Source organism: Marmota monax, unplaced genomic scaffold (genome assembly GCF_021218885.2).
Source record: "Marmota monax isolate L192 unplaced genomic scaffold, Marmota_monax_Labrador192_F-V1.1 WCK01_AAM20220418_F8-fsc00211, whole genome shotgun sequence".
Taxonomy (NCBI): domain Eukaryota; kingdom Metazoa; phylum Chordata; class Mammalia; order Rodentia; family Sciuridae; genus Marmota; species Marmota monax.
Genome location: NW_026694080.1, coordinates 2,633,079 through 2,653,775, shown reverse-complemented (window position 1 = coordinate 2,653,775; position 20,697 = coordinate 2,633,079). Strand labels below are relative to the sequence as shown.

The window sequence follows — 20,697 nt, the reverse complement described above, 5'->3', positions numbered from 1 at the left end:
GTAAGGATGTGAACCAATTGGTAAGAATTATGAGAGTGACATGACTTTAGAAAAGTTGCTGAAGTAATTAGGTAAGAAAATGTCCAAAGGCAAGAAATAGGATTGGCAATAATTACAGGGCCAGACCATTAGTGTGTAGGGACACAACCTTCTTTGTGGCATAATTCATTGTCAGTTCACAGAGAGCCCTGGTGTCAGTCTGAGGAGTTTGGTTTAGTCACCTAGATCACTAGGTCCCTAACTAGCTCTACTCAGCAGAGTCTCCTGAAGATCTTTAAAGCACAGATCTTTAAGGCACTAGAATCTCTGCCCAGAGAATCACATTTTGTAGGTGATGAGATCAGGAAAACTATGTTTTTAATTGATCCCCAGTAATTCTTATGTAACCAGGTAAGTGTTGCCAGACCCTAAACCTCAGGATTTTGGTTTGTTTCTCAGGTAGGAAATGTCAAGGCCAGAGTTCCGTTTTCAGAGAGTGTTCAATGGGTTGGAAAGAGGAGTGCCTGAAGTCAGAAAGATAGAATAAGAAAACGTTGTTATTGTCAAGGAAAAAGTAGTAGAGCATGGATTATAAGGAGAAGAAAAGAGAGGAAAAGGAGAATGAGTGTTTGGGAATTTGCAGTGTGAACGCCTAACAAAAATTCTAGAAGTAACTGAACAGGTATTTTGTGGGCATTGAAAAAAACAGCCTTAGACTACATGGGAATATCTTGCCTTTATGAAAGGTATTTTGAGCTGGAGAAGAAATAAGACCATTGGTTTACAGACCTAGCTCAAGTGCCCCCAGATGTCAGTTGTATATTCTAGGCACAGTTCTTCATGGAATGTTCTGGGCCTTAAAATAGTCATGCAGATAGAGCCACTGACTTGCATGAGGCCCAAGAGACTTAAGGGAGAGAAATTTAACCAAATTCACAAACTGAGACAGGAGCCGAACATCTGATGAACTGTGAGTTTATAAAAGTGGTCAAAATAAAAGATATCCCTGAAAATAAAGTATCTATGAGGGAGAAGACTGGCAGTATTGGAGAAGTCCGAACAGGAAGTCAAGTTGTTTAAGGAGACAATAGGTTTGGGGATACCTCAAGAACATGCTGTTACCTGACCCTGTTCCACCTCAGCATATTTGTTTTTCTTGGAGTAGAAATTAGAAAAAAAAAAAAAAAGAAGTAAATTATTAGGACCTAGAAGCTATGATGTGGGAAATTTCCCTGAACAGGCTTTCTCTAGAGGCACATGGATCTTGCCTGGCCTCTGGAGAGCAGGAAGGCCTCTGAAGGTGGTAGATGTTGAGGAGTCGTAACTATCAGGAGGTGACAGGAAGTAGACAGCAGTATGGAAATGGACATATGAGCAGCAGAAAAGATGGATGAGGGAAGAACAAGGAGAGGAAGGTACATCAGAGAGATACAGAGATATAGACAACATCTGCACTTGAGGGCTCCATCAGGCAACCCAGAAAGACTTTGCAGAGGAGAAACTTGGGAACAGACTGAAATTCCTACTAACCAAACAGATGGGGATCAGAATGTTGCACTTGAAAATAAGACTGTAGATTTGAAGATCTTGAGGTTTTGTAGGTAAGGGAGAGCATCAAATATATAGGCTATTTGAAAAACAAGTCATCGTCAAATTTGTTTCTTGTACTTTTAATGTTTGGGATATAAACTTAGATTGGCAGACCGAGAGAATGTCATTGCCTTTATAACTTCATGAAATTATTTGACTAAATTTTGCATCCATTTCATCAAGATACAACATTGAGAAGACAGGTAGTTTCACAGCTGAAGAAGGATTGTTTATCAAAAGACTTAATCAATCACTCATAATTTAAATTTCTACTAAAATTGCAACAAAGTGCTGCTTTTGTGTTGCCCCAACCTTGCCAATCTTTCTTTATCATATAACTAATAATTATGTATATTCCCTTTGAAGGCCTATCTCCATATTTTTAGTATAGCAGGTATCCACTAACCCAATTATGACATTTGTATCTTAAATATATAAAAACCACTTCCCTAATGAAAACATCTAAAAAATAATAATCTCAAATATCATTCCTTTTATTTCTCCTAGTCCAGCCTAAAGTTCATGTGTCTCCCACCAAGAAGGGGACCCTGCAGCATCACAACATGCTTGTCTGCCACGTGACAGATTTCTACCCAGGCAACATTAAAGTCCGATGGTTCCTGAATGGACAGGAGGAAACAGCTGGGGTTGTGGCCACCGAACTGATACGAAATGGAGACTGGACCTTCCAGATCATGGTGATGCTGGAGATGACCCCCAAGCAGGGAGATGTCTACACCTGCCACGTGGAGCACCCCAGCCTGAACAGCCCAGTCACTGTGGAGTGGAGTGAGTTACCCTGAAGTGACCTTCTAGACCCCACATTCTGAGATGCAGGGAACAAATTGGCTCCAGGGTCCACTCATCTTGTCTTATGTGTGTGTACACTGGGACCATTTCCATCCACTTGTAGTTATAAGCTAGAGGCAGTGGAGACTAACCTGTCCCTGGGGGTCAAGATCTCCTTGCTTAACCTTTTACCCTGGGTCTCTGTTATGTTGAAAGGCAGCTGCCAGAATCAGCATCTGTCATCCTGTTGAATTCACCACCCTAAGTCTAGAACGAGGGGGTTCTTTCTTTCCTCCTCCTCCTCAGTGGACCCTCTCACTGTCCTCTGCTGACCTCCTGCTCCAGCTCCAGGATCTCAGACAAGACCCAGGAAGGGATGCAGCTGGAGGCCCTGAAACTAATCCTGGATTCTGTTCTTCCCAGAGGCACAGTCTGACTCTGCCCGGAACAAGACCCTCACCGGGGTCGGGGGCTTCGTGCTGGGGCTCATCTTCCTTGTAGTGGGCATCTTCATGCACAAGAGAAGCAAGAAAGGTAAGGAAACCCGGAGGAGACCGAGGCTTGCCTTCCTGGCTTCCTCGTCTGCATGTTGAGGGACTGAGACAGGAGAGCAGTGCTGGAGAGTTCTAGAAGCCACTGAAATCAGATCATCAAAGCAAAGATGGCCTGTAGGGAGGGAGGAAAGCCCAGATGACAAGGTCTGGTGCTCAGGCTCATGTGGGGTCCATGTAGTGAGGGGCACTGGAAGGTGGGATAAGGGTGTCTCTCATTCTGAGGTGGTTTTAATGGCTGAATGCATCCCCTTTGCTCCTTTCATTCCAGCTCAACGAGGACCTTGACAAACAGGTAACACTCCTCTGTTTTCTTGAGGGACTGGGTTGCAGAAGGATTAAGTGTTGTCCTTGCATTTTGACTGACCACAGGGAAGAGGGTCGCAGGCCTGAACTTCCCTCTCAGCCTCAGCCCTTGAGTGAGTGTGGGCAAAGGGCCTTCCTTTACTCCACTGGGGATGGAAGCTCAGGAAAACGGGTTTTTATCAGGCTAAGACTCAATCTTATAAAACCCTACCTTTTCTGTCCTGGGGCTCAGAGGAAGAGGGCTCACCAACCTGGGATGACTTTTTCTCCACCCCACAGGGCTCCTGATCTTACCAGAAGACTCTCTGTGTCTTGGAACAAGAATTTTTCTGCGTTTCTTTACTCCCTGAGGCTGATTCTGGGGCAGATTCCCAGCCTCCCAAAGGATGTTGCTGTCAAGTAATTGCTCTGAAACCAGAGTCTATAGCTCTGCTCTTTGACTCAATGCAGTTTCCTGAGGCCTTCAACCAAGTTCCCTCCTCCTGAACTCCATAAATAATCAAAATCCAACGTGGTTGTTTATTTTCTTTTAAGAATATGCAGTGAGTCATCTCTGCCATTGCTTTTGTGTGTGGGTTTTGGTGAACAGAGATAATGGAGAAGTTCATTGTCATGTACACACAGGCAAGAAGGAAAACATAAAAATAGGGATATACTAACTGTTGCATAAGGTAGCCAACTGGACATGGACTTCTTCTGAATTTAATATATTTATATTATGGGCTGCCCCATAATTGTGTTTGCCCCTTTCATCTACGTAGGTCTGGGACCATGATTCCTAATTATTCTTTGGTGAGCAGACAGTGACTCTGAACATGAATATGGCTATGTGACCTATAGTCACCGATTCAACATATATCTTATTAAGTGCATGTTTCACCATTATCAGCTAAGAAATAAGATAAAAATCAAAATTAAGGATTATAAGTATAATTAATAAACTAAACATTTTCATTGCATGCATAATAAATACTGGTTAAGCAAGTATGGCTTAACATTTTGAGTACAAAAAGTAGAAGATACAGACTTATCCTTGAAATTTGTATTCCTCAACCTACCCAGACCTTTAATCCTAATAATTTGTACAGTGGGAAATCCCAGTTGTTAAAAGACAAATCAGTACATGTAGCACTTTTTCAAACACAGGACTTCTTTTTACAATACAAAATTATTCTTAGTTTCATATTTCACATTAGTTTCTCTTTAAGTCTAGATAGCGGACATGTTTGGACTAAACACCTTTTTTTTGGGGGGGGGCAGGAGAATGGGGTACTAGGCATTGAACACAGGGTCACTTTACCACTGAGCTACATCCTAGCCCTTTTTATTTTTTATTCTGAGACAGGGTCTCACTGAGTTGCTTAGGGTCTCTCAATAAGTTGCTGAGGTTGGCCTCAAATTGCAATCCTCCTGCCTCAGCCTTCCAAGCTGCTGGGATTACATGCGTGTGCCACAAGCCCAGCTATGCACATCTTGAGTGCTCTACAGCTCTTGACACACAAAGCGGTCACCTCCCTGTCCCTGGCTTCATAGAAGCAGTTTCTGGGTTCATATACTTCTGGACACCTGTCCCTGGTCAGTTCCTACAAGCTACAGCAATCTTCTCTCAGTCTCCTCTCACTGTGCCCTGAATCTGGGGATGAGACTCCCCATTTCCAGGAGAGGTTGAGGCTGAAGGTGGAGATTAGGGCATCATTGATACGGGAGTAACTGCTGCCTTGGGTTGTGTAGTAATTTCAGCTGTCACATAATGAGAGGACGAGGACAGCAGACAAATGAGGACCCTCTATCTCTTCGTTTTCCTTTCTAGATTCAGAGCCACCCCATGAGAAGTCTATGCATCAGAAAAATAATATGATTATAACCCTGCCATTCAAACACAGAAACAGGCCATGAGAATTTGAGAAGTCTTAAAATCAAGATCACTATTAAATCCCTAGACACAGAATGTGTAGATTCCTCCGCGGAGCCTTCAGGCACTGAATATTACAAAATATATCTGACTGGAATCTTCCCCAACCAGCCTCACCCATTGCTCCCAGGCCAGGGGGCAGGACCAGGGTGGACCCACTGTGGTTTCTGCATGCTCATTAGGGATCCAGGATACGTGCCTCTAGGGGACTTGGGTACAGGAAATGGGGGAAGGCCCTGCAGCTATAGAAAACAGGCATCCGGCAGGTCCAGCTCTCACACAACCAGGTATGTGTTGGTCTCTGGGATTTCTGTGGAAGGACGCAATGTAGGGAGAAGTCCCAAGGAGACAGGTGTGAAGACCACCCAGTGTGGGGGCCACCTGTTATCAAAATTCCAACAATATTTACTGGATATATTGTTTGTGTCAGGCTCTTTGCTAGGTGCTAAGTCTGAGTAGGATCAAAAATAGGCAGGAATGGGACAGGTCTTGGGTACATCAGTCCCATGACTGCTTTGAGGGACACAGAGATTCAAGGGAAAGTGGAGACTGGAGTTTTAAAGCAGAGCTGAAGCTGGCGAAGTGCCAATGTCCTTTTCTGTCACAAAAGACACAACCAGGGTTAGGATTTCCAGGTTACTGTCATACCTCCATGCCTTAACACCTAACACCTGACCTCTCATGTTCTGCCCCTCCTAATGAGAAGGTAGTCTTCTTAGCCTGACATATGTTGCTGCCCCAGGTGATGGTCACAGAGAGTCAGGGATACCCTAAGGAGATGCCATTTCTCCTCTTGGGTTCCCCTGTCACATGGCTGCATCCAGCTGCAAATGAGTTGGTGTCCTTGAAAGTAGCAATTACTCAGTAACTGCATGTTACATAAATAATACACGTGAGGACCTGCCACCTATATTCCATTCCCACCCACGTTTTGCACAGGTGGTGGGAATGGAATGCCTCTTGGTGGAATGGGATGCTGCGGAATAAAAGCTAAGAAAAACAGCGTCGGAAAAACCACAGGACACAGGAAATATTTTTAGAAAGCAGGGGCAGGACAGCCTGGCCGATCATATGGATGGAGCTTCCACACTAAAAGAGAGCAAAATGGAGCCCACGCTTGCTTTATTTACATCGGGGAACATCAAAGGTTTTCCATGGAATGTTCTTTGCCAAATAAGGTAGGAGGTGGGCTGTCCAGTTCCCAATGGGTTACACCCAAATCTGGAGCCAGGAGAGGGGTCTTCCTAGTAGAGCAGAGATAGAGGTCATGTGTCTTGGGCAGTCTAATGTGTGTGGGGAGCTGGGACAGTTCCCAAGGTTAAGCCTAAATCTCCATGGCCCGATACCAAGAGAAGATCCTCAAGTAATTCATGGGTGGCTCCCCGTGTTATAGGAGGACCTACCATGTAGTAGGAGCTCTGTTGGGCTTTATGGATAAAGGGAACTTATGTTCCTAAAAAGATTATAAACTACCTGCTGCCCTGAGGGGCTCAGGGATGCTAACAATGCTCTATTTCCTGTCACAGGTACTAGTTACATGGCTGTCTGCCTTTATAACCATTGGCTATACATTGTATTGTTTTATGTGTTTCATGAAAATGTCCTCTAGTTCACAATAAAAGGGTTAAAAAACAGGTAAAGCAAGATATTAATAATTTGAAGCAAAAACAAAAGTCAATAAATCTAGCAGAAAACTGGATTTTAAAGTGGTATGGAGATTCCTCAGAAAACTTGGAATGGAACCACTATTTGACCCAGCTATCCCACTTCTCCGTTGATACCCAAAGGACTTAACATCAGCATATTACAGTGACGGAGCCACCTCAATGTTTATAGCAGCTCAACTCAGAATACCTAACTATGTAACCAACCTAGGTGTTCTTCAACAGATGAATGGCAAAAAAAAAAAAAAGATGTGGTATATATACATAGGATGGAATATAACTCAGCCTTAAATAAGAATGAAATTATGGCATTTGTCGGTAAATAGATAGAGCTGGAGAATATCATGCTAAGTGAAATAATAAGCCAATTCCAAAAACCCAAAGGCCGAATGTTTTCTCTGATATGTGGATGCTAATTCACAATGTGTGGGTGGGGGGACACTAAGGTACAATAGAGTTACTTTATATTATGTTGAGGAGAGTGAAGTAAAGGGAGGGGAGGGGATGTGGCGGTAGATAGTAGAATGAATCAGACATTATTACCCTGTGTACATATATAACTATATAGCTGGTGGGATTCTCCATCATGTATAACCAGAAGAATGAGAAATTATACTCCATTACATGATGTATCAAACTGCATTCTACTGCCATGTATAATTAATTAAAACAAAATAATAGTTGGAATAAAGAACATAATAGATGATATAACTGGGACTTTTGCAACTGAAAAATAATACATAAAAAATCACACTGAGGAACTCACCCTAGAGTAGTATGAAAGATTAAATAATAGAAAAGAGACATGAAAGATAGAAACAAAGATTCTGACATCTTGGTAACTAAACATCTGGAAAGTAAGAGAAACATAGGTAGAGAGAAAATCACCAAAAAAAAAAAAATGAAATTCTAAGCTTTAAAGAAAGATAAGCAAGCTGAGCACAGTGGCACATTCCTGTAATCCCACTGGCTCAGGAGGCTGAGGCAGGAGGATTGCAAGTCTGAGGCCAGCCTCAGCCACTTAGCAAGGCCCTAAGCAACATAGCAAGATCCTGTCTCTAAATAAAATATAAAAGACACCTGGGAGTATGGCTCAGTGGTTAAGTGCGCCTGGGTTCAATCCCCAGTACTATTAAATAAATAAATAGAAAAAAATGAAATAATTTAGTTGAAAATAGTACATAGAACTACAAATAGATGGTCTTTTTTTAAAAAAAAAATTATTAGGAAAGTGTGAAAACAAATGACCTAAATGATCAAAAAGTTTTTAAAAAGTGTCCCTTTGTTATGCAACTAATAAAGAGGAGAGCAAAATTCAATGAAATAGAAAAACAAGAGGATAAACAAAATCCAATTCTGAGCCAATTCAAAGTTTAATGAGGTCAACAGATTTCAAGAAAGCCTACTGTAGAAAATGTAGGGGATCCAAAATAAAAAAGGAAAATGGTTATACATATAGATACTTTAAATGAAAATATTTATGACCAACTTTATGCCTATAAATTTGAAAATTAAGAGTGATACATTTCTAGAAAGACATAAATATGAAAGAAACAGGAAGAAATGGAAAACTAAAATAGAAACATCAAAGAAACTGAAGTGCTTTTTTCCAGTGTCACCCCTTGCCCTGGGCGCCTGTCCTGATAACGTCCCAGGTGGGTGGGTCCTACCACACTGAGGAAGAGAGCATGCCTCTCCTACCCATGCAGCCTGGAACACAAAAAAAGATTAAAGCTTCCAGATAATCTTAGAAAGCATATGCACCCTTATTTCTTTTTCTCCCTAAATTTTAAAAATGTGTTCTAATTAGTCATACATATGACATTCTAATTAGTCATACAGATGACATTCTATTTAGTCATATGTGGTGGAATATATTTTGACACACTGTACACAAAAGGAGCATAAATTCTCATTCCGCTGGCAGACCATGGTGCTGAGTCACAGCAGTAGTGTGATCATACATGTACAGAGGGTAATAATGTCTGTCTCATTCTGCCGTCCTTCCCATCTCCACAACCCCACCCCTTCCTTCACTCCCCTCTGCACAATCCAAAGTTCCTTCATTCTTCCCTATCCACCCCTACCCCACTATGGATCAGTATCCACTTATCAGAAAACATATTTGGCCTTTGGTGTTTTGGGATTGGCTTATTTCACTTAGCATGATATTTTCTAGTTTCATCCATTCACCTGCAAATGCCATAATTTCATTCTTCTTTAAGGCTGAGTAATGTTCCATTGTGAAAATGTACCACATTTTCTTTATCCATTCATCTGTTGAAGGGCATCTAGGTTAGCTCCATAGTTTAGCTATTGTGAATTGAGCTGCTGTAAACATTGATGTGGTTACATCACTGTACTATGCTGACTTTAAGTCCTTTGGGTATAAGCTCAGAAGTGGGATAACTGGGTCAAATGGTGGATCCATTCCAAGTTTTCTGAGGAATCTCCATACTGCTTTCCATAGTGGTTGCACCAGTTTGCAGCCCTATCAGCACCGTATGAGTGTACATTTTTCCCCACATTCTTGCCAACACTTCTTATTGCTTATATTCTTGATAATTACCATTCTGATTGGAGTGAGATGAAATCCTAGAGTAGTTTTTTGTTTGTTTATTTTTGGTTTGGGGGGCTTTTTATTTTTTGCACCAGGGATTGAACTCAGGGACACTCAAACACTGAGCCACATCCCCAGCCCTATTTTGTATTTTATTTAGAGACAGGGTCTCACTGAGTTGCTTAGGGCTTTGGTAAATTGCTGAGGCTGGCTTTGAACTCATGATCCTCCTGCTTCAGCCTCCCAAGCTAGGATTACAGGCATGTGCCACCATGCCTGGCTCTTCTTAGTTTTGGTTTGCATTTCTCTAATTTCTAGAGATGACGAACATTTTTTGTATATTTACTGATCAGTTGTATTTCTTCTTCTGTGAAGTGTCTGTTCAGTTCCTTAGCCCATTTATTAATTGGGTTATTTGGTTTTTTTGGTGTTAAGTTTTTTGAGTTCTTTACATATCCTGGAGATTAGTGCTCTATCTGAGATGGTGTGGGAAAGATTTTCTCCCATTCTGTAGGCTCTCTCATCACATTATTGATTGTTTCCTTTGCTGAGAAGAAGCTTTTTAATTTTAATCCATCCTATTTGTTGATTCTTCATTTTACTTCTTGTGCTTTAGGAGTCTTGTTAAGGATGTCAGGTCATGTGCATCCTTATTTCCAGGGCCAACTAAGAGTACTACAAGAGACAGAATTGATGGAGTAGTTTCATGCATCTCACCAAATCTGTCAGTTATTACAAAAATAAGGGGTTTTGTGTGTGTGTGTTTTGATTTTGGTTTTGGTTTGTTTGTTTTGGGGTACCAGGAATTGAACTCAGGGGGCAGGACTATCAAGCCACATCCCCAGCTCTATTTTGTATTTTATTTTATTTATGTATTTTTATTCTGAGTTGCTTAGAGCCTTGGTAAATTGCTGAGGCTGGCTTTGAACTCTCGTTCCTCCTGCTTCAGCTTCCCAAGCCACAGGGATTACAGGTGTATGCCACCGTGCCAGGCTCAAAACAAGTTATTTTGATCAAATAAGGTTTATTCTAAAAATAGTGATGATTTACCATCAGAAAATCCATAATGTGATTAGCCTGTCAATGGACCAAAGAAGAAAATTCATATTCATTTCAGCTGAATTCAACTCAATAAATTAACAGAAGTGACTGGTTTTTTCACCCTATGATTAAGATAATAAACCAAAAATATATGAGGAAAGTAGACATATTCCCTTAGAGATTATGAAAAAGATAGGTTCCCCTTTATTACTGCAAATGTTTAACACAGAACAGAGATTCTGGACCTCAATATGAGAATGGAAGAAAATCAAGGCTGCATAGAATGTGAGGGACACAGAGAATGGCTGCAGGTGACATGACCCACATGTGGGTAAGACCCCAATCTCTGGAGCCACAGTGCCTGGTTCAAATCCAAGCTCTGCACCTAGAACTCGTGTGACCTTGGACAGATTCTTTTACCTCTCCTGTGTCTGCAGCCAGGTGACACTGAACACCTACAGGAAAAACCTGTCACTGTGGCTGATGAGGATGTTGGTCTGCCTCAACTTCACAGGCTGGGGTTGTAGGCATGGAATAGAAATCAGAAAAAAAGTATTTAATAATAAAGGAATGAAAATACCTCCAAATCCTTAGCACTATTCAAGTTACTTTCTTAGAGTTTTTTGTTTGTTTCTTTGTTTTATTTCATTTTCTACTGGTGATTGAAGGCAGGGGCACTTTTATCACTCAGCTACCTCTATAGACATTTTCTCTCTCTCTCTCTCTCTCTCTCTCTCTCTCTCTCTCTCTCTCTCTCTCTCTCAATTTGAGACAGGTCTCACTAAACTGCTGAGGGTTTCCCTAAATTGCCTAGGCTGGCCTTGAACTTGCAATCCTCCTGCCTCAGCCTCCCAAGTTGCTGGGCTTACAGGCATGTGCCACCATACTTGGTTTACTTTCTTAGTTTTAAAATAAAAGCAGTAAGTTATATAATTTTATCCACAAGACTTTCATTTTAGACATAGTAAATTTAAAATAATATAATAAACAAAATCAGTTTGATTAATTTGTTTTTAAGTGTAGTTTCAATTGGAAATAAAAATTATTGCATTTGAAGCCAGGTACGGTGGAGCCCGCCTATAATCCCAGCAACTCAGGAGGCTCAGAAAACGGGATTGTAAATTCAAGATCTGCCTCAGCAATTTACTGAGGCTCTAAGAAACTTAGTGAGACCCTGTCTCTAAAATACAAAAATTTAAAAAGGTCTCAGGATGTGGCTCAGTGGTTAGGTGCCCCTGAGTTAAATCCCTGGTACCAAAAAATAATTTTTTATTGCCTTTGAAACTCCTGTGAGATAGTATCTTAGTTTTAGCTAATATATTTGGAGCAGCAAAAAGTTAAGAAAAATCTACTGTTATTACAGTAAAACAATAACAAGATGGGGTTTGGTGTTGACAGTGTTTAGAGAAACTACAGTGAAACAACACCGTGGGGTTCAGGGGTCTCTACCAAGGACTCCCCCTCTGAGTCCCAGCCCATGGAGAGCAGCCCTCTCCTTAGACACACTAGTAACAGTAATGCTTAGGGGTCCCGCACTGAGTTCAGTGACTATAGAGAATTAGTCACCTACAGAAAAGAGGAAGAAAGCATGGAGTTCTGATTGATCTACACAGGTATAGTTTATTTGCCTCAGAATATTTCATTTTCTGCATATTGATAAATTGACAAAGGTCTGAGCATTTTTTAAGTGAAGTGTACTCTTTAAATGTTAATACTCATTCACTGGGGAAGGGGCCTGGTGCAGCAGCACATGTCTATAATCCATGTGTCTAGGGAGGCTGAGGCAGGAGGATTGCAAGTTGAAGACCAGCCTCAGCAATTTAAGGAAATGCTGTCTAAAAAGGGGACTGGGGGTGTGACTCAGTGGTTAAACCCTCTGGGTTCAATCCTGGTGCAAAAAAAAATAATATTAAAATCAAAATATATATAATGAAATTTCACACTCCAGGCACTAAGGTTGTCCCTCAAACTATTTAAAATTCCAATAATGAGAAAGACAAAAATCACTAGTCTAAGATTTGATCACTTCTGGGTTTACAGAAGATGCCACGCGGGAGCAAAAAGAGGGCATTAAAATCAATACAAGATTTGGGGAAGGTTTCCTAGGGATGGCCTTTACCTGTGGCTGGCAAAGCAGAGAGAGGGGAAGTGGCATTTCCAGCAGCAGAAATGGGCTCAGGCAGGGAGAGGGGTGAAATCCCAGGGAGACCAGGGAGCTCCTCAGCAGGGCTGGGGCTGAGGGGAGGTGGGGGCTGCCCTGTAAACTGCTCTGTGCGCTGATTGCAGAGACTCGGGACACTGCTGAAGGACCTTAAGCAGGACAGTTGATCAGATTTTGGTGTGGTGGTGGCAGCAGCAGGAAGGCTGGGTTGAAAGCAAGACCGGGAGGTGAGAAGTGGTGAGGGCCCAGGTGGGGGCGGGAGCATAATCCCGGGAAGGAGAGAGCAGGGGGTTGGAAAGGCGGATTGAGCTGGAAATCTGCAGGCATTGGTAAAGGACAAGGGGGACGCAGGAGGAGGGTTGCAGCATCAGTGGCTGAAAAGGCAATGAAGGTTGGGAAGTAAGTGATTGAGAGAAAATAGGATGTTCTGCTTGGAGTGGGATTTCTGAGGAACAGAGGAAGTTTTAGGGGACATTGAAATAAGTAGATGGGTCTCAAGTTACACTGTTAGGGATGTAGACTAGGAGTCCTCACGGGTGAGCAAGGTTGTGATTTTGGATTAGGTCCCCAAGAAAAGTGTACAAAGTCAGAGGAGGATGGTCCGAGTGTGTGGTCTGGATGCTGGGAAAGGTGGACCTTCAACAAGAGGCTGAAGTAAAGGATCAACAAATAGGAGGAAAGGAGGAAGAAAGGAGGATAATTCCAGCAAAGAGTAGTGGTCATGTCTCAAATATCACCAGTGGCACACAAGACACTGAGAGGTGGTGCTGGACAAAGGTCACTGATCCCCACAGGAGAGCAGCAGTAGGGGTGTGGGGAGACAAAGGGGGAACCCAGTGGGCAGTCGAAATGGGGAAAGTTAAAGCAGACATCGCTGATTCCTGCTCCAAGAGATTTAGCTTTAAACAGTGAGAAAGAGGAGCTCCCCAGAGGAGGAGGAGGCCCTGACTCCTCCCCTCAGCACCCCGACATTGGGATAACGAGGCACAACGAGGCACTTAGGAATCTCAGAATCTCTTTTCATTTCTAAAGTGAGATCCTAAATGCCTTCCTGAAAACAAAGTGATGTGAAGATTGGTGTGAGAGTTGGTGCTAGCGGGTGTTCAATACCAAACAAATATCGCTGCTATTGGAATAAGAGGAAGCCTGTGATCCCAGGGGCTCAGGAGGCTGAGGCAGGAGGATGGAGGGTTCAAAGCCAGCCTCAGCAACTTAGTGACACTGTCTCTAAATATATATGAAAAAGGGCTGGGGATGTGGCTCTCCCCAAAAAAAGAAGAAGAAAAAAAATTGGAAGGAGAGGAAGAGGAGGGAAATGGAGGAGGAGGAGAAGGAATAAGGGGGAAAAGCCAAAAAGAAACTCACACAAAGGAATAAGAATAGGAAAACAGGACAGAACAGCATCTTCTGACCCTACTGTCCCCGAGCCCCACCCCACCCCCTCTCGCCCACCTGAGCACTCAGCCCTGGTGGCACCAGTTCCACTGGGGATAACTAGGGTGGCATGGGCTCCCAGGGTCCTGGCCCTGCTCTGGCTCCTTCGGTGTTCAAGGAGCACCTGCAGTGGCCACTGTGAGCCAGAAAATGAGGAGAACTGAGGTGGCGCAGGGCAGGGGCTTCTGAGCCAGGGCTTGTTCCCCTTCCCCTGTGGAGAGGGAGGGGACGAGATGACCACCAGAACAGTCAGGGGCGCCTCTGTGGCTGGCTGAGGAAGGCTCTAGCACCACTGGGAGAGGAGGTGGAGGGCTGCCCCCAGTGTCCACCACGGGCCTGACATGGCCCAGAAAGCCCCGACCTACTGTGGGGTCTGAGGATGAGGGAAGAAGCTACAACAGAGATGTCAGGAGCACCCCCCTCACAGGGTTGTTTGGAACTAGGGCGTGGGGTGGGTCCCTGGCTACTTTTCATTTGTATAAATGACTATTTTTCGCTTGTGTAAATGGATAATGCTTCTTCCTAATTTCATATAAGAATTCATTTGATGGTTGCCAAATAATATTCTATTTACCCTTTCACCCCTTTGATAATTTTGGAGAAAAATTTTGATTATTTCTAGACACATAAATTGGGATGAAAACTTTTAGTTATTATATTTTTGTTTGCTCTTTTTTTCTTTCTTTTTTATATAAGAATGCAATGACACAAAGAAGGTCCTATGTTTAAGAACATTCTCTCCAATCATTTCACATTAAATGTAATGGTACATCTTTCTTTTTATATACTCTGTTTTAGTATAAAGGGATGAGGAGCTAGAGTAAGCTTCTCTGCTATTTAATGTTAAAATGACAGAACTTGTATTACGGAATTAGATGGTGTGTTTCATTGTATAAAGAGATTTTTTTTGTCTTCTGAACTATTCTTCCATTATAATAATTAACATTTCCTGATGGTCCTGTGAGCAAGATTCTGCTTTCAGAGATTTACAAATACTGAGTATTACCTCAATTAGTTTTTCTAACAAAGGCCTGCAACATACACAGCATGAAAACTTCTATTCCACAGGAGAGGAAACTAAGACACAGCTGGTGAAATAACTTGTCCACAGTTGGGAATCCAAGAAGCAGCCAAAAGCAGCTTCCCAGACAGGAGATCTCCCTCCACACCTCAGTTCTGACCTCTTTACTATACTGCATCCGTGTTCCTAACAGAAACCAAAGTCAGGTAATTTATACACTTTCACTCAAGTTATCAAGCTTTTAAGTACTTAATACATTTGTTGGAAATTTAATTTTGTTAGAAATTACATTTGATTTGTCATTTCTTCTCTTAGTTTTTATGATCTGGGAGGAGAATATTTACCTCATTTCTAGAACCACTGTAAACTCATATGTTGAGAATTACTTGCTATTATTTAAGTTACTCCAAAAACACAGAGAATTCACAAAGGGGATGATCTTTGATAACATTATTGGCCTAACAATAAAAACTCTCATGTCTCTGAGGTTCTATGGCATTTTTATAGGCAGACTCTCATTTCACCCTCAGAGTTACTAAGAGAAACATGGACTGCAGGTTACCTCGCTGGTAGAGCATTTGCCTAGCATGTGTGAGACCCTGGGCTCAATCCCCAGCACCACTGTGGCCCAGAAAGGACAAGTAAAACAAGTCATTTCCCCTGGTTGTACACTGAGGTCCATACCATTTCTGGTGTTCAATCCCAGGAACACTTACTTCACGTCCATTTAGATGCTAAGGTCTTACAGCACCTCTGCAGGAGACACTTCCCATGAACTCATATAGCCCCTAGAACTTATTCAGAGCTCTGGAGTGGGGAGGACTATCCCCCTAGACATTTACACACTGGATAAGACTTGCTCTATCCCAGAACATGTCTATGCAAAGGGAATGACCATCACCTTGAAGGGGGCATGAGATTCCTCAAGACCTATTCCAGGGCAAGGGAAACATAAAATAACCAAGCCTCATGACTAATAGCTCATGATGAGGATGCCTTTCCTCATATAGTCTCCGATGAATCTTACCCTGAAGTATCACATGCCTCATACCAACTCTCTCCTTAGTGGATGATGATACCAGCTTTTCATTCCTTTTTCAGAATCTAGCTCTTGTCCTCACATTGAGGGAGCTATTGAGTGGAGCTACTCTGCATTTCCTTCACTCTGTTCTTCCTCAGGATCTAGAAGGTTCTACACTGGATCTACACTGTTAGACCTTCCTGGGAACTAGAAGGATGATAACTGGAGTCACCTGATGGCCACTCTGAGCTGGTGACTCTGAGCTCCCTTTGGCTCAGGGCAGAGACACCCCAGGTAAGGACAAAGATGCTGCTCTTGAAACCCTCAGTTCACAGGAATGACCTATGGAGTGTTCCTGTGTTGGCCTGCCCCTAAGGAAGGCTTTGGGATCCAACACCATCCAAGGCCCTCTGTTCCCACCAGGGAGAATTCACTATGGATATCTGTTGGGTCAACGGTACCCTCTAGTCTGCAATAATATTAGAGGGACAAGGTTCTCAGAGAGGTCATCAAGATGATTGTGCTTCAACAACAAAGATTTGAAACAAGAAATTATGGTTAGTGTGAGGACGTTCAGGATCCCAAGATCACAAAATCAGCCCTCCAGGTAGAGGCCACATCTACAGAACCAGCAGGGACCTCATCCCATGAACTGATGGCCAGAGGAGCAGAAGGGGGCAATGAGGACAAGCTGTAATTACAGGCCAACAAAACCTTTCACAGATAGTCCCTCTTTTCCAGAACCTGTTCAGAGCAGAGAAGGATAGGGCCAAAGAGGAAGTGAGAAACAGGAAATGGCTTCCTCACGGGGCCCCCTTGTGGCCCTTTTAATATTGTTACTATCAAGTCCTCACAACACCTCTTAATTTCTAGTTTCAGTTCATCCTGAGACCTCATGAAATAGAATGGTGACATACATTTTAAGGTCCCCACACTCCCTGTCTCCCTCCATACAGCCAACCCCACTTTCTTCCCTCTGTGCTACCTCCAGCTGAGCCTCAGAAGACAGGAGGGGGCTGGGGAAGCAGCTGGTGGGATGGGGCCCAGTCCGAGGGCCTGAGAGGAGAGGAGGTGCAGGATGAGCATGGGAGACTCATGGGGAGCAAGGGGCAGTGGTGGAAGTTGACGGGAACACACTGGGAATCAGGGTTCAGGACTCTGTGGAGTGATCAGTGGGCAGAGTGATGGGACGAAGTAGAGAGGATGGAAGGGAGGTGGAGAGGGGACGGGTTCAGATTAGTAAGAAGAGTGCACTGAGTGTGTGTGAGGAAGACTGGTGGGGCGGGAGAAGCAGGGGCAGAACTCTGCACAGTGTTGATGCCCAGGAGCTCACTGTTGCTCAAAAAATGGAGCCAGACAACTTGGATCAGATGGGTTGGCACACGCCACATTATTGCACCTCCAACTCCTCAGGGGTTTCCTCAACTTGCCACAAAGCAAAAATGGAAAGGAGCAAAGGAGGGCTGGCTTCAAGGGGCCTGGCTGAAGCTTAAATTCTCAAGAAAACTTTGGTGACTGCTGAATCACAGAGCAAACTGCAGCTAAAGGAAACATCCAGGCTGGGGGTAGCTCAGTGATAGAAGGCTTGCCTTGCATGCAAACTAGATTCCATCCCTAGCACCACAAAGGACAGAACAGAAATAAGAAACATCCAACAGACATGAAAGCAACAGATTTGTAGTGCTTTGACAGACAACCTGTTGAAAAATCAGGGCACAGGGCAAAATAGCAAGTGGGAGCTGAGAAGGATGTTCCCTGGGGCTGAGGGGGAGGCTCCCAAGGCCAGTTCCACTCCCTCCAGCTCCTTGGCTACCGGCTGTGAGCTTCTAGTTGAGGCATCAAAGAAGGATAAGGATACTGACCAGATCTCCCAGATCAACTCTGGCCATCTTTGCTGGGACAGGGGCAATGGCCAGAGCCCACCATGGCCTCCTAACAGGGTGGCCGAACCCAGACAGGGTAGGTTCCTGCTCAGGAGGTGTAAGCTGTCTGGGAAAATAAAAAGTCTGAAATAATTAGTAAGAAATAAAGACAGAACCAGAGATTAGATGTAAAAAGTGGAGCATCTGATGGGTCTTCCAGTCCTGATGAGAGCTGGAATTGAAAACCTGAAAAATTCTTTATTTAAGGGGGAGTACATCACAGGCAAGGATAAGGTTTCTGTGGCAGGAGTCTTGTTTGGTGCTTGCTTCTCAGTGTGGCAGGGGTCTTGCAGTAAACAGGTTGACTGGCATTTTGGCAAGCCAAGCCCATTTCTGGAAGGCTGTGCTTGAATTTGAGCCAAGAGCTAGGACAGAGCACCACATGGTTAGGGCGTTTTCACACCAGTGGATTCCGACTGGGAGTTCCTGAAACCAGGCTTCCTTGACTAATGACTTCAATATGGCTCAGTTTACATATGGGTCATGGATGGCTCCTGGCAGCCTCCCCCTCTGCTGCAGGATCCTTGAGCCCCCTTGACTCTGGACTCTCACCCAGGGAGGCTCCTGAGCAGCAGGAAGAGGAGCTTCACCAGGGCTTCAGGCTCCATGCTCACCTTGTGCAAAAGCTGCCACAAGCTGAAGTCAGGTCTAAGGAGACTTCCTCCTGCAGACCGGGCACGGCACCTTCACGGGGGTCTGGGAGGTTGTGTGAGAAACTCCATCTGCAGTTTTCTCTTAGAATACATTTTAAGTTGTGTGAAGAAATCTGTAATTTTATTTATTTATTTATGTACTGGGTGTTGAACCCAGGGTTACATAACCACTGGGCTATATCCCTGGCCCTTTATCTTTTTCATTTTGAATAGAGGCTTACTATGTTGCTGAGGCTGGCCTTAAATATGCCACCTTCCTGCCTCAGTCTCCTGAGTCACAGGGATTACAGGAGTGGGCCACCAGGCCACCTGAGAAACTTGCAATTTAAAGACTCCTGCAACTGACCCTGGTGGTCCCCCACTAGCCTCCAGTCAGTCTGAGCATAAGAATAATCCATATTTTATATTGAAACCTTGGAAAGGGAATGTTTAAGAGCAGGTTAGCAAAATCCATCAACAGTCATTAACAATATTCTGTTGATTTGCTCATTCATTGAGAGCCACAAAGAGACTAGTCATGAGGTGAACAGATAAAGAGAGACACAACCCAGAAAGCAGAGTGAGCAGCGTTTTATTTTGGCCCACAAAAACAGTGGCAGGTGGGACAGCCCTCCCTGGACAGAGGCTGATTGGTACTTTGAATGCATAATTGGACACTATTGGGAGGAGGACGAAGACCAGGGAGAAAATAAGAGGAAAGGATGAGAAAAGAATGGATGCAGCTGATGTGGAGTATCCAGCCCACCTGGCATCTGGCAGGTGGCTCTACTCAGGCCCAAAGCCCCTCACTGTCCACAATGGGGGATCAATTACTAGGCGCTCAAAGGGACGCCTCACTTCTTGGAGCAGTATATTTACAACAGATAGGAGTTCATCCAGTTTGACAGCACTAAGTCGTTTTAGGCTGTAACTGGGCTGGCATGGATCACATCCCAGGACTGGAACATCCAGAAGGATTCCTGTATTTGATACAGAGCACTGTGGACACCGTGTGCAGAAACAGATATGAGCTGGACAAAGGTCCCACCTGAAGCACAGAGGTGAGCATGTGGTTGGGAGAGAGAAGTCGCTGAAGGGGTGGACTGGGGCAGCAGAGGAGGGAAGAAGCCCTGACCCTAAGGAGCCTCAAGGTGCCTGTGAAGTTATACCAGGCTGGAAAGGGGCCAAGCTCCCTGCTAACCCAACAGAGAGGAACTAAAAGTGTTTGTCTTGTAGATTATGCAATAAACTTGTTTTTGTTGCTTGGGAGAGAAGGACAGGGGACACACAGTTTCCAGGAATAATGTGCCAAGCTACTTCTTTTCTTCCTTTTTAAAAATAAGGATACCTGGTGCTGGGGATGTGGCTCAAGCGGCAGCGCTCTCGCCTGGTATGCGTGCGGCCCGGGTTCGATCCTCAGCACCACATACAAACAAAGATGTTGTGTCCGCCGAGAACTAAAAAATAAATATTAAAAAAATTTCTCTCTCTCTCTCTCTCTATTTTTAAAAAATAAGGATACCTGACAGACACATCAAAGGAGAGTTATTGACTAAATAGATTCTGATTCCAAAATGATATTTGGCAGCATTATGTATCCTTTTGAACAAGATTTTTTAGGTGTAAAATTTAGTGGCTTCATAGCTGTTTGAATACTTCTATTCAAAAATATCTGTTATTTGTTTTCCTGTTTCTGGGGAAAGTGTTAGTGCAAACTGGGATCCATGAAAGTCTTCTCTGGTCTGTCATGTCTGACAAAGGATCAGAACTGGCGAGGGGTGATGGGGGATTTGAAAAGACAAACAGACACACATAGAAAGAAAGCTGAGGCCAGGTGGGGCATTATCCTGTGATGGAGGTATAATGACCCAGAGCCAGCTCAGCATGTTTATTATATAGATTTCATCACCAAAGGGCTTTTGGTGAGAAAGTTTCTTCAAAGCAAGCAGGCAGATGGACCATGCCCAGTTATAATTATCATTTGGTGCTCATAATTCTCTACCTCCTGAAGTTGGTGCCTAAACTCAGGATCAAGACTTATAGTGCCATGCCTAGTACAGAACCTCCTTCAAGCAGGGCAGCACCATAGCAGCTGGGCAGTCTTAAGCGGCACC

The 20,697-nt window shown here is 43.6% G+C and overlaps 1 protein-coding gene across 2 annotated transcripts in view; it reads left to right on the top strand.

Annotated features, from left to right (window-relative positions):
• LOC124106749 (HLA class II histocompatibility antigen, DP beta 1 chain) overlaps positions 1–20,697 on the top strand; it is a 65,477-nt gene that overhangs the window by 6,992 nt on the left and 37,788 nt on the right. Inside the window, exons 3-6 of one of the 2 annotated variants that reach the window (XM_046464514.1) lie at positions 2,077–2,358; positions 2,782–2,892; positions 3,181–3,204; positions 3,495–3,725. In XM_046464514.1, coding sequence (XP_046320470.1) covers positions 2,077–2,358; positions 2,782–2,892; positions 3,181–3,197 — 410 coding nt within the window. In that variant the 3' untranslated portion in view covers positions 3,198–3,204; positions 3,495–3,725. Of the gene's footprint in view, positions 1–2,076; positions 2,359–2,781; positions 2,893–3,180; positions 3,205–3,494; positions 3,726–20,697 lie in introns of those variants that run through there. The other variant, XM_046464515.2, reaches the window with a different exon arrangement.